General features: G+C 55.7%; 1 protein-coding gene across 1 annotated transcript; it reads left to right on the plus strand.

Annotated features, from left to right (window-relative positions):
- Positions 1-3,131: 3,131 nt before the first annotated feature.
- C1H1orf174 (chromosome 1 C1orf174 homolog) lies at positions 3,132-11,896 on the plus strand. Its single transcript, XM_022598782.2, has 4 exons — positions 3,132-3,262; positions 9,482-9,592; positions 10,352-10,840; positions 11,295-11,896. The coding sequence occupies exons 1-4, from the start codon at positions 3,248-3,250 to the stop codon at positions 11,406-11,408; spliced, it is 729 nt and encodes a 242-aa protein (XP_022454490.1). The 5' UTR covers positions 3,132-3,247; the 3' UTR covers positions 11,409-11,896.
- Positions 11,897-13,920: the final 2,024 nt, after the last annotated feature.

The raw sequence follows: 13,920 nt of genomic DNA on the forward strand, positions 1-13,920 counted from the left end.
CAGAACACAGTCCCTGCCTTCAGGGAGCTTTCAATCCACGTGCGGGACCAACTGGCAATGAGAACCAATGTCCTGCCATCATGGGGACGCCCCTCTCTGGGCCCCTAACCCCGGAAGGGTAGGGAGTACAGCCGTTCAGGAAGAAAACGAGAGACAAAGGGCGCCGAGGAACCCAGAGGGATGTGCAGAGGCATGATTTTGGTTCCATGTCCTCTGTGTGCCCTCCAGGATGGATCGCGTCCCGACACGGCGGCTTGGGAGGTGTGCAGAGCGGAGAATCCAAGCACGCCTGCTCCACCAGGGCAGGACCTCCCGCTGCATCAGGAGGGGCGAACTTCTGCCCAGTCAGGGGCTCCTGCCTGCTTCCTCCTGGGGAGCCTGAAAGGGGCTTGGGTCCTGGAGAGAAGAGGTGACTTCTGATCCACTTCCACTGTCCAAGGAGCCTTATCTGATTCCCCTGAGTGGGTCTGACACCCCGGGTGCTATGGCTTCTCCCCTGTGGCTCTTACCACCAATGCAGATGGATTGATCCTCATGTGATTATTCCAGCAACGCCCATCCCCCTGTGGGGCTAAACCACTAAAAAGGCAGGACTGGCATGAGCCCACCACCACTGGGACCCCAGGCCCAGCTCAGCACGGCCATGACAGCTCAGCAGACACATGGAGTGAGTAAGTGAAGGGATGCCTTGCAGTGCTCCGGGAGAGAGGGGATAGGAGAGCCAGCTGGCTCCACGCCCTGGGGGAAGAGTACAGGATGCTAAAAAACAATTGACAGGCTGAATTTGGGGGTTTGGGGGGAACATCTGGTAATGCACCCCCCCCAACCGGGACATGAAATTGAAGCTGCATTGAGATTTGTAGAATGAACTTGCCAGGCAAAATGGGTGGGGGGCTGGGGGGCAGGTTTTCCAGGCGGAGGGAATAGTGCATGCAGGGTGGGGGCTGAGAGGGGAGCGGGGAGCACAGCAGAGGGGGAGGGGAGGGGGTGGCAGGGCCAGATGAGTCCGGACGAGGGGCAGTGGTGGGCAACCTCACAGGGCTTTCTGAGCATTCATTCGACCATCATTCATTGAGTAGCCGCTGTGCCAGGCACTGTGCTGGGCTGTGCAGGTCGTATTAGGACTGTCGCTCTCCATCCTAGAAGCGGTGAGGAAGCGCTGAAGACCGTTAGCAGTGGGGTGGGTCACTGATCAATGACCACCCTGACTGCCAAGGGCAGAACTGGCAAGAGGGGAAGGCGGACCAGGGATGGTGGCTGATGGGACATGGGCAGTGAGCGTGCCCTGGGGGCCAGGCCGGAGCAGCTGGGCAGCTGCAAATACCACCTATGTAAACTGGAGGCAGGGGAGCAGTGAGGGGGGACCACAGCATATCTGTGACAAGAGATCAAGAGCTCCTTTGGGACGTTAAACTCGGGATGACACTGAGATGATCCGGCCACAGTCGGACACGCTCAAGCAGTGCGGTGTGTATCTCAGTTGACATTAACCATAAACCACCATGGAGCCCAAAACTGGCTTGTGGCGATCAGCCCCTAGTTAATGAGAACCGAGAACTCAGAGCTCTTAAGGAGTCCAAAATAAAATCACTGAACCCAGCTCATTGTGAAACCGACTTCAGCGAAAATGGGACAGGTTAGGTATTTAACACGCGTATCACTTTGCTTTTTTCTTAACAGCTGACAGTGATTACGTTAGTTTCCCCTTCAAAAGGATTTCCTGCCAGCCCACATCTGTCTTTTCCCTTAGGTGTGTACCATGGGGAACAACCCGGTGAGAAGCATGGAACTGGGAAGGAAGAGGGATAGGATAGCCAGGTAGGTGAGCTTGTGCTGGTGTTGGCCTGTGCATGCACATGTATGCACGTGCAAGGGTGTGTGCAATTGTGTGCAGTGCGTGTGTGTGCACGTGTCCGTGTGTGCGTGTGTACCCTAGGACTGCACGTGTCTTCACGCACTGCCAAAAGCAAAACCCCACGTGCAGCCCTAATTACCTAAGGACGCATGTCTAGAGAGGAGAGTCTGCATAGCGCTCTGGCGGGATCCTGAAGGGCCCACATTTTTTATGCACTGAAAAGAGGCATCGACTGTATTTCCAGGCCTCGAGGGAGTCATTCCGTCAGGGCAGAGACCATGAAGCCTTTGGAAGAGACGGTGAATCACGCCTCTGCCAGGGAACCACGCGCGGAGAGACCCTCGAGCGGTACACATTTCAACCTTTATACTTTAATTTTAAAACGTAATTGACAAAACTGCCTGATTTAAATGTTCTCGTTAAAAAAAAAAAAAACTAATAACAAAAGGAAACAGCACTGTCGTTTATTTGTGAAGAGCGCGTGGTCCCTGCGTCCCTGATGAGAAAGTGGGTGGTTCCGGGAGGAGGGCCACAGCGGGCACGGAGGCTGGTGTCCCCCGGCCCGAAAGGGCCCTGCGGCCCCGGCCCCGGGAGGGCTTTAGCCTCGTCCGTCCGTGGACCTCGGTCCCGTGGCGCCGACGCACGTGCCTGAGACGAGGTGCGGGCCAGCGCGGGGTATCCACCCGAGGGCGGCCGCCCCCGGGGCTCGCGGCGGGAGACGCCGCCGTCCCTTCCCACGCGGACCGGGTTCGCCGTGCAGCCCCGGGCCCGGCCCACCCAGCACTGCATCGGTGGGCAGTGCGGCCAGGGCGGGGAACGGCCTCGCGCGACCACCTCCAGGGACTCCAGCATCGCTCCCGGGGCGCAGAAGCCAAGGCCGGGGCCCGGGAAAATCGCCTGCCGGACCGGGGTGGAAGACACCGCCGCGCAGGCCCTCCCAGCCAGCCTCCACGCGCGTGGCCGGGGACGCCAAAGGAGGCCCCTCACGAACATGGCCGCCGCCCCGCTTAAACGTGGCGGCCGCAGAGCCGTCAAGGGAGGTGCCCCTCATAAACATGGCCGCCACCCCGCTTAAACATGGCGGCCGCAGAGACACCAAAGGAGGCGACCCTCATAAATATGGCCTCCGCCCCGCTCAAAAATGGCGGCCGGAGAGCCCGCAAGGGAGATTTTCCTCACAACACTGCCGTGAGACCCGCCCGCTACGTAAAACGCCGACTTTGTTGGGTCACATGCCTGGAGACGCCTGGCTGTGATTGGCCAGCATTCTGGTGACGTCAGACGCCGCGGCGCGAGCCGAGGGCGGCCGGGTCGCTTCTCTGCTGGAGAGTGTTAGGCCCGGTGCTGGGGCTTGGCGGCGGGGCTGGGGGCGGCAACGCGCCGCTCACACTCATGAGGAGCCGGAAGGTGAGGGGCCGCAGGCCGGGCGGGAGCTGCGCCGGGCGCAGTGGGGGGTGCCGCCGCCAACTTTCTGGGAGCTGAGGGGGAGCCACGGTACGCCTCGGGCGGAGGTGGGGGATCTCTGCCTGGCTCTCGACCCCCGGAAGGGAGCTCCCAGGTCACGCCTTTGGAAGCGGACCCCCCCTTTTCCGACCACGTCTGCGGGAAGGGGGTCTCCCAGGCCACGCCCTTGGAAGGGCACCCCCCCCATACCACGCCCCCGGGCTAGGGAAGCTCCGAGGCCACGCCCCTGGGAAGGGGGCTCCCAGATCAGGTCCTGGGATGGGGGGGCTCTCTCTCCGGAGCTGGTCCGGACCGCTGGTGCCCTGACGCTGCCCAGCCCGGGGTTCGCGTGCCTCTGCTGCCGGCATCCGAGCCCGGGGTCAGCCAGCCCAAGTGCGGGCACATGACGACGGGTACACCCCGGAGGGTGGAGAGGATGGAGGGGCGCCAGTTCCTGGCACTGGTAGCCGGCGGGCGGTGTGAACCAGGGCGAGGGACAGGGACAGGATGCGCCCCTGCCTGGGGAGGGGGCCCTCCGGGGGGTGGGAGCGGCGCCTGGGGTACCTTTGACCCGAAAATGTGCCTCCTGAAAACCCACGTGGTTGCGCTTTCCCAGTCTGACGTCTCTGCCTTTTGAGGGATTGTTTAACGCGTCAGTGACTTAGTTGGGTTCGCGTGTCATTTTACTTTTTGTTTTTCTCACACTTCTGTTTGGTTCTAATGTAGGGTTTTAATTTATTGATTTATTTTAAACCTTTAGTTTTTTCCCCCAGGGGTTGCTCTGGGTCTTACCGTGTACATTGTAATTTAGCAGAATTCGTTTCAGATTGAACTAGCTTAGTTCCAGAGAGATACACAAATGTTACCCCTATGTAGCTCTGTTCCCTTAACGCACTCTGTTCCCTTAACGCACTTTTCTGGTGGTGGTAAATGTTTAATGTTACAAACCCGATAGTACACTGTCATGATTACTTTACCAGCCGTGGTCATTTCCTTAGCCCAGTACAGCCTTGATGCCACGCATCTCCTTTGTGCTGTTATGGGCATTCCTGCCTACACTTGCATACGTGTTACTGTATGCAACTGTCTTTTAAATCACCTTAGGGAAAGAAATAATATGCACGTAAACTGTCTCCGTGAGGACGTAATTACCTTTACTGGTGCCCTTTTTTATGTGGATTTGTTTTTTTGGTTTGTTTTCTTTTTTTGCGGTACGCGGGCCTCTCACTGTTGTGGCCTCTCCCGTCGCGGAGCACAGGCTCCGGACGCGCAGGCTCAGCGGCCATGGCTCACAGGCCCAGCCGCTCCGCGGCATGTGGGATCCTCCCGGACCGGGGCACGAACCCGCGTCCCCTGCATCGGCAGGCGGACTCTCAACCACTGCGCCACCAGGGAAGCCCTTTCTGTGGATTTGAATTATCGTCTGGGGTCACCTGCTTCCAACCCAAAGAACTTCCTCTAGTATTTCTTGTAAGAGGAGTCTGCAGCAACAAGTGCTCTCAGTTTTTATCTGGAAGTGTCTATTTTGCCTTCACTTTTGAAGGATAGTTTTGCTGGATATAGTATTCTTGGTTGACAGTTTTTTTGTTTGAGAACTTTGAATCTGTTTGAATATACCCACTGTGGTGTGGCACCCATTGTTTCTGCTAAATCAACAGTTTATTTGTTGGGCTCCCTTGTCCTAAGGAGTCATTTTCCTCTTGCTGCTTCCGAGACTTTCCCCTTGTCTTTGACTTTCAGCACTTAAACAGTGTTGCATCTGCTTATAGATGTCTTTGCAGTTATCCTACTTGAAGTTCAGTTCTTTGAGATTGCTGGGTTTGGGGAATTTCCTGGCGGTCCAGTGGTTAGGGTTCCATGCTTCCACTATAGGGGGCGTGGGTTCAATCCCTGGTGGGGGAACTAATCCCACATGCCACACGGCACAGCCAAAAAGAAAAAAAAAGAAAGAGAAACAGAGATTGCTGGTTTGTACATTGTTGTTTTTCAGTAAATTTGGGAAGTTTTCAGCCATTATTTCTTCAAATATTTTTTCTGCCCCTCTCTCCCTCCTTTCTTGCTGGTACTCCCATCACACGTATGTTGCTGCACTTTATAGCCTCCACCATGTCTCTGGGGCGCTCTTCATTCTTCCCCGTTCTTATTTCTCTCTGTTCTTCAGCTTGTGTAATCTAGCAATCTATCTTCAAGTTCACTTATTCTTTCTTCTGCCAGTTCATATCTACTCTTGAGCACACCCCCACCCCTGCCAGTGAATTTTTTACTTCAGCTATTGTAATTTTCAACTCCTGAATTCCCATTTGGTTCTTTTTTATAATTTCTATCTTATTATTGATAATCTCTATTTGATGTGATGTCATCAAATCTTTCTTTGATCATGGTCTCTCTTAGTTCTTGAACACATTTATAATGGCTATTTTGAAGTCCTTTTCTGATAAATCCAACATCTGATCTCTCTCACAGGGAGTTTCTGTTGCCTGCTTTTATTCTAGTGTATGGGTCTGCTTTCCTGTTTCTTTGCATGTTTCATGATTTTTTGAAAACTGGACATGTTAGATAACATATTGTAGCAGCTCTGGGTACTGGGCTCCCACCCCCATCCTGAGGCTTTTTACTGTTAATGTCCTTTTTATTTGTTTGGTGATGGGGATTCTAGTAGAGTCTGTTTCCCTTCCCACAGCTGAAGCTGTGATGATGCTCCTCAGGGGCAGTGTTGGGTGTGCCCACAGTCACCTGGGTCTCACTAGTTTCAGGGGGGCTGTCTTCCTCTTTCTCTGACCACACCCAGCTCTTTCTTTTTTTTTTTGGCTGCGTTGGGTCTTCGTTGCTGTGCACAGGCTTTTTCCAGTTGCGGCGAGCGGGTGCTACTCTTCTTTGCGGTGCGCAGGCTTCTCATTGCGGTTGGCTTGTCTTGTTGCGGAGCACAGGCTCTAGGTACATGGGCTTCAGTAGTTGTGGCTCGCAGGCTCAGTAGCTGTGACTTGCGGGCTCTAGAGCGCAGGCTCAGTACCTGTGGCACACGGGCTTAGTTGCTTCGCGGCACGTGGGATATTCCAGGACTCAAACCCACGTCCCCTGCATTGGCAGGTGGATTCTTAACCACTGCGCCACCAGGGAAGTCCCCACACCCAGCTTTTAAGCTCTGCTAGTTGCCAGCTGATCGCCCAGTCGTTTTCAGCGATGACCTGGAGTATAAATTTTCTACAAAGGAATCCAATCACATTCAGGCTTCTTGGAAGGAATAGTTTCTAAGATCAGTGTTTGATGTTTGTTCTGACCCCAGGAGGGATTCTCCTGCTGTGTTTTTCCCTGGCTGTCTCCTGAAGACTATACGCCTACACTTTATCTTGACTTTTCTCCCATCTGCCTTTCATCACAGCTTCCACTGATCTTGAGGACCCCTTAGGCATTACCTTCTCCACACTCTGTTGTAAATGAAGTTGGAAGAGATTAAGAGCCCTTTGTTTTGATGCCTGCCTCTTCTCCAGGCAGAATCTGAGCCAGGGCTCCCCAGCTGGGGACAGTGACAGGCTTCTCTGTGTGACACCCCTGCTCTCAGAGCTAAGTGCTCAGGGGAGGGAAGGGGGGCAGCAGCCTGAGATCCCCTGGACTTGCCTCTCCTGGCCTTGGAACCACTGCCTCGCTAGGAGGGGCGAGGGTGATGGGGCCCCAGTCTCCTTAGTGCCCTGCCCAGGCAGGAACTTCTGTTCCATGAGTGGGGCCTCGGCAGAAGGGAGCCCCTCCTCTCAAGCGTGCTTGCTGGAGACTTGGCCTCACAGCAGGTGGGGTGAGGGCAGAATGAGAAGTGCTGCCATCCTGCTCCCCTGGGAAGAAAGCCCTCTGCCTGGGGCGGGGGGTGGGGGGGGGAGGGTGTCCTGTGTGCTGACCTTGGCCGTGTGGAGTTGGGACACCAGAATAACTGTTTCTTCATTTTGCTCTTTGCTTATAGGACCATTTGCAAAGGTTTTAAATGGTTGTTTTTAATACTCTTCACCAGTTGCACTGGGGGAGGGTTAGTGGAGCACCTCTTGCTGTTTTGTTGATCTCTTCCAGCTCTTTTAGTCTTTAACTAGTCTGCTTGGAAGGAGGAAGTCCTCAATGATGGGGGCTTTTTCATTTAGGGATTGTTTACGTGGAAGCAACCAGTTTGCCTAACTGAAGAGCAACGGTTCTCCAAGTTAGAAAAAAATGTAATTGATTCTTGACATTTTGGAGCAAGGGCCTTAGAGGTAGTTTTACCCACAATTAAACTAAAGCCAAAATGCCACTGGAGTTGACTCTCGCAAATCTGGTGCGGATGGCAGATGGCCTGCTCAGGTGCCTGTAACCACAGCTCCTGGGTCTCAGCCAGACCCTCACCGACTTCACCTCTGCAGAGGGGCCCAGAAAGCTGAGGGGTGACAGGCCCACCCGAGGAGCTGTGGTACAAAGCATCTAGAAGTGCCCTGCTGCCAGCAGAGGGCCTGCACGGCACACAGCCCCAGAGCCGGATGGCAGGTTCTCTGCTCGGTCCCTCTGCAAGCAGCCAAGGCTTTCATGCGGGTGGCTCTGGTGACAGAGCAGGGGGAGGGGCTCTGAAGCCAGACATCACTCTGTGTGACCTTGGCAGGGTCTTTTCCCGAGTCCCCATCTGCAGTGGGGTGCTGCTCCTTTTAAAGCTGCTCGGCACGAGCACAGCACCTGTGTGTTGACACTCAGGGGTGGTGGCCGCTGTCACGAGCGCCAGTCCCCCCCGAGGGAGCCTGGCACGACCCGGCATCAAAATGTTTGGAGTCGGACTATAACGGGAAGGAGAGGATAGTCAGCGACTCTCTGGGGCTAAGAATGTCTGTTCCCGACTGTGGCAGCGCTAGAGCTCCAGGGAGACTGGGTGGTGCGGTGCCGTCCCCACAGGAGATATTCTGTAACCTCTTAGGCTTAGTTCCTTGGGTATGAGCGGCCACACTGCTGCCTGGGCTCTTTGAGCAAAGCCCAGCCCCGGGGCGTCCACATCAGCGGGTCCTGCCTTGTTCTCGCTGTGGAAGCTGCCTTCCCCTTCCCTTTAAGTGCCCTCCGCAAGCGGTCACGTGCCTCGGAGCCTCAGTGGCCTGCCCTCCTCCAGGGGCCTCTGGATGAGATGCTGCTGTGAAGATTTCTAAACTAGTCTGTGTGCTTTCTGACCTCTCTTCTCCACTTTTGGGCATGCTGCCCCCCATCCGGCCCCGTCCTCAGCCCCTAGGTCTCGGCCGCTAGGACAGCGCTGTCAAGCTTGCCCTCCGCTACGCCTTCCTCACTATCCCCCACCTCTCTTACTTTCAAGTTCTCACTTGCACTTTAATGTGTTATTTTCTAAGTGTCTGTGGTCCCCATTCTGGAACAGAGAGAGCAGTCAGTGGAGAGGCAGGTGAAATGCAAATGAAGCCCCAGTTTCGTGAATTGTCGCGTCAATGCTGAGCTTAGTTTTGACAGATGCACCAGGTTGTTGGCTGCTGGGAAGATGAGGGAGGCACGGGCAGAACTCCCTTCCCATCTCTGCTGCTTTTCTGAAAACCTAAAATTATTCCTAAATAAAATGATTGTAAGTTTCATTGTTTTAATTCCTTTCTTGTCACTAGAAGACTTTCCTTTGCATTCCAAGTGAGATGGCGGCGGGCGGTTTGTTAGCGTTGTGGCCTGTCGATGGCAGCTAGAGCTCCTTTAAGCTGATGGGATTAGGCCTGGCTCCCCTGTGATTTCAGAGAGAGGGTTTGTGGGGCGGGGGTGGGGGGGGGGCTTTTGCTTTTTCACCTTTTATCCAGAACCTGAGCAAGGATACAGGCTGCTTATTCTAAACACCTGAAGTCAACTGAACATCTATTCACTCACAAATGGAGGTTCTAAAAACGTGGGAGGTAGGGACAGAGTATGTGAGCTTCCCGGATCATGGAAATGGGGGTCGGCACCTTCCACCCAGCTTTGTGCAGATGCGCCATTCAGGCCATGGTATTAGGGGAGCCCCTGGCGGTGCAGTGGTTGGGACTCGGCGCTGTCACTGTGCGGGCCTGGGTTCAGCCCCTGGTTGGGGAACTAAGATCCCACAAGCCACACGGCACAGCCGAAAAAAAAAAAAAGAGGCCATGGTGTCTGTCTTTCCATGGTCGATAAAAACATGGGGGTGGGAGGGGCCATCTTCGGGGTCTCTGACCAGCCTCTGGTCTGGCCCAGCTGGCAGGTGGAGTGCGGTCCTCGGCACGCCTCCGAGCCCGGAGCTGCTTGGCCACATCGGCCTCGGCCCAGGAAGCCCACGTCGCCACATCTGCCCGGACGGCATGTCAGGTGAGCCTCAGCCCCTCAGAGACAGGACTGGACTGAGCGTCAACCTCTCCACGAAACATGTCACGTTAGAAAGCCTTGAGTGTGGCGAACAGACCAGAGGCGAGGTCACGGCGCTGTCGCCATCAGAGGAGGCCCCGCCCTCGGTGCACGTGCTCCCCGCCCACCGAGAGCTGTGGGCTCAGCGGCCTCTGCTGGGCAGCCTGAGCGATGCTGGCACAGGCCATGCTGCTCACCCCAAAGGGCAGGTGGGGAGGCAGGGGACTCTGTGTCCAGCCAGGGGCACACAGCCATGGTGGCCCGGTGGTCCCAGTTTCCAGAGCTGCTCCCTTGAGCTGCAGCCCGGCGGTCTGGCTAGACTTGGCTTCACAGCAGCAACTGGCCTGGTTTCCCTCCTGGGGTGCCACTTGTTAGAGCTGCGCTGAGTCAAGTTCACGGCCCCGTTGAGCGCCCGCTCCTGCCATGGAACAGAGAGTCCTGCCTCGTCAGAGCTCACAGCCCAGCAGAAACGAATGGAAGCTGGGTCTGGGGTCATCATTTTACATGGCAGGGCGCCCCTCGGGGGACAGCGTCAGTCTGGACTCCGCCCCTTTGGCGGCAGACAATGAAAGGACCCTGTCCTGTAAGTTGTGGCTCCAGCAGTGACGTCGCTTGCTGTGAGCAGGACTGCCCGCCCCTGGAGTTGAGGCTTGTTAACTGTTTGCCATCTGCTTCGTAACCTTCAGCGTGTCTGGTCTTCCCTTGCCTTTTCTCTCCTGACAGCCTTCCTCATCACAAAAAGCCACCGACAGGCGCACGTCCAAGAAGTTCAAGTACGACAAAGGTCATCTTGTGAAGTCAGAATTCCAGAAACCCATCCCCCAGAGTGACAGCACTGCTGCGCCCACAGCGACCCCCGAGACCCCAGGTCAACGCGAGCCTCTGGCATCGGCTGAGGACAGGGCCAGGCTTCCGGGAAAGGAAGCCAGCGGCTCCGCTCCTCAGGGGACCGCAGGACTCCCCCAGGGGCACTGTGGAGCCATGAGTGACGCCTGCCCGGTAGAGACTGAGGACAGGCCGCCCCTGCCGAGATGCGGGGCCCCTGCGGGAGGAGAGTCCGACAGTGGCTGCCCCGAGAGGGACGGGGCGGTGGCGGACCTGGAGCAGAGCCACACGCCTCCACTGCAGATGGACAACAGCGTCCTTCTCGATGACGACAGCAACCAGCCGATGCCAGTGAGCCGCTTCTTCGGAAACGTCGAGCTCATGCAGGTAAGGCCTGTGGCCTCTCCCCTGGGCAGGCAGCCCCCAGCAGACCGCACGCCTGGTCACGGCCCCAGTTCACACGTGTGAGTGCCACCCGATGCAGATCAAACACAGTAAGAGCTCTAACCCGGGAGGAGAGAACAGAACGGTTGCTGATGTGGGGCATCCCCCGCACGGAGCTGAGAACCGTTGCCATAGCGAGTGCGGGTGTGGGCGGGGCTGGCCGACGTGAGTCTGGACCCTGCTGCGGGGTGTGAAGTCATGGCCGTGGTTTGCAGCCCTCTGGGCAGTTCCCCCGCATTTGCCGGGCTTGCTTTTGCTTTTAACCCAGAGTCTTTCCTCTCTCCCTCCATCACGCTGGTGGGGAGCACGCTCCCATGATGGGGGGGGACCAGAGCCCGGAGACGGGTGCTCGTGCTGGGCAACCCGTGCCTGAAGCAGGTGTTCTCTTCCCTCCAAGGACCTTCCGCCAGCATCGTCATCCTGCCCTTCGATGAGCAGACGCGAATTCAGGAAAATGCATTTCAGAGCCAAAGACGACGATGACGACGATGCCGACGGTGCAGAAACATAGAGGGTGAGACGCACACACTGATCCTCTGCACGTTCAGTACCGTTGACCGCTTCCCAGTTCAGCACATTAGAGATTTATACCAAACCTTTCTCCAAGAGTCCATGCTTCTAATCAGAATTCAGAACTGACCCACAAAGGTCAGCAGCACAGAATGCCACGTACCCGCGGGGAGGCTGGCACACGTGAACTAGAGACCTCTGCGTGCACAGCTGTTTCCGCAGCGATGCGTTTTCTCCCATCTGTACCCACGGGGGTGACTCCAGCTAACTCCTCTCGTAAACGAGAGATCTCTCTGTAAAGGAAACTCTTAAGCTTAGCTTTGATAACGTGCAAGTTTATTTTCCATAATCAGAATTCGATCATTCTTGTGACTGATTCAATCCCAGTTCTTAAAGAACTCTCCTTTATTTCTGTATATGAAGCTCATGTGTACCTTGGACATTCAGCAAAATCCATATGGAAAAGAAATAAAATATATTTTGAAAATATTTTTAAAGAAGGCTTAGGTTCCTAGAGCTGTATTCCTTTCTAAAATGCTGGACAGCCAAGTGGAGAAAATAGATCCTGTCCTGTCTTAACATGTACGAGGCTGGCTCAGCTTTGCACCCATTAACCACTGCCAAGAGCTGAGAGTGCAGGGCTGTGAGCTGGAAGGGACACGGCTCCTCCTCTTGAGGCTGTGGGATTTCTGAGATGGTAGGTGTTCGGCACATTCCTCGCCCTGTGTGGTGTGGGGACCAACCATCCAGCGAAGCCGTGCTCTTCTCCCTGGTGCAGTGTTACCTGGTGCAGCTGCCCTGCCGGAGCTACACTGTCACTCCCCCTGTCTCAAGGAGCGCCTGGTGACACATTCTTGCCAGTGGGCTCCGGAGAGGAATGTGGGCCTGCTTGACTGCTGCCCCTTCCTGTCACCAGCTGCTGGCAGAGGACACCAAGGCTGGTGACTAGGAGAGCGTCCAAGAGGGAGCCTGGTCCCCGGGTGACAGGTACAGGAGGAGAGCTGCCTGCAGTTCCGGAGGGCCGTGCTGGATTTTCACGAGTGAGCAGCGGTCCTACTGTTGCTGCGCTAGCAAACATTTCTGCTTTAGTTACGACAGCCATTAGACTTCCCTCCCTCTAAAGTGTCCTGTGAACAACGGAAGTTTCTTACATAACATCATTTGGGGGCAAAATATAGTTGAATTGCCCTGTAAGGTTGGCCACTGTCCTTGATGGACCCAGAGTGCTGCCGGGAAGCGCCTGTCCCCACACGTGTCCCCACAGTCCCTCTGCTTCAGTGTGGTCGTTGTCCCGTCAGCAGCTGTGACCTTCCCCTGCTCTGAGTCATTCTGTGATTTATTGGTCAACAAACTACTTTAATAACGTGACGATGTTGCTTCTAAGGCCTTTTGGCAGCATCCAGGGAGAGTAATTCACAACCTGAGATTCTGCAGGAATGACTGTTAATCACGGCACTCGGATTCGTGGGGGTCGAGCTGCATCAGATTTCAGGGGATTTTGTCTTTCCCCTACACTGGCTCCCGGGAGAAGCATCAACCTGAATCACAGCCCACCTGCAGGACAGACACGTCGGCATGTTCCCACCAAAATGCGAAACGTAAACCTCACTCCTGGATGCCTGAGCCCCGCTGGCTTGCGGTCCACGTGGAACCTGGAGAGGTTCCTCCCCAGCCGCCCAGGTTGCTGAGCTAAACCACAGGAAGCTCCCCACGTGTTCCAGGCCTTTTTCTAACTGATGACGGACAGTGTGGTGGGCCATCGTCCCGCCCACCCGCCTCCCCGGCGCCAGCTGGCTCCACTGAGTTGCAGCTCTGGTTTCCAGTGGCAACTGGAGGATCACATTGAGTGCAGGGAACGCGCCCAGTGGAACCTGCTGGGTGTTGAAAGTGGCCAGGGTGGGCAAGTCCATGTCCCTGATGGTTACTCCCGAGAGTGAGACATTACCAAAAGAAAACACCAGGTGTCCCCGTAACGAGGCGGCTGGGACCAGGGCGGTGCATCTGGGGAACCTGTTCTGTGCTCACGCGTGCAAGGACAGTGCAAAGAAAACACGTCGTGAGGCCAGCCCAGGGTGACGTGAGCAAGACAGATGGAATGCAGATCAGGCCCGGGGGACGAAATAAAGTTTCAAAAAGCGTATTAAAACGCGTGTTAAAATTGCTCTAATTGGGAGTACTCCGAGGATGTGTTCTGCCAGCATTTAAAATGAACACCCGACCCACAGGCCAGGCCATGTGACACATGCAGATTTTTAGAAACACTTCCTACGTGAATCCACAAAATGACCTACCGGTGCCAGAGCAGTAGGGGTGTGGGGTGCGTCCTGCGAGCATTCCTGCGACTCTGTCGACTGCCATCGACCGCTCATCCCGCTTCCTTGCGCACGTCTGTGCAGGGGACCTAGGACCGGCCTCAGGCACGACAGTTCTCAGAGCTCACAGGACTCGGGAAAGCTGTCGCACTCTTGGTCACCCCGATTAAAATTAGCAGAGAGAAAAGGTGCACGGGGCCA

This window comes from Delphinapterus leucas, chromosome 1 (genome assembly GCF_059928025.1).
Source record: "Delphinapterus leucas isolate spDelLeu-1000000601 "Yukka" chromosome 1, BTC_Dleu_Yukka2, whole genome shotgun sequence".
In the NCBI taxonomy this organism is placed as follows: Eukaryota; Metazoa; Chordata; class Mammalia; order Artiodactyla; family Monodontidae; genus Delphinapterus; species Delphinapterus leucas.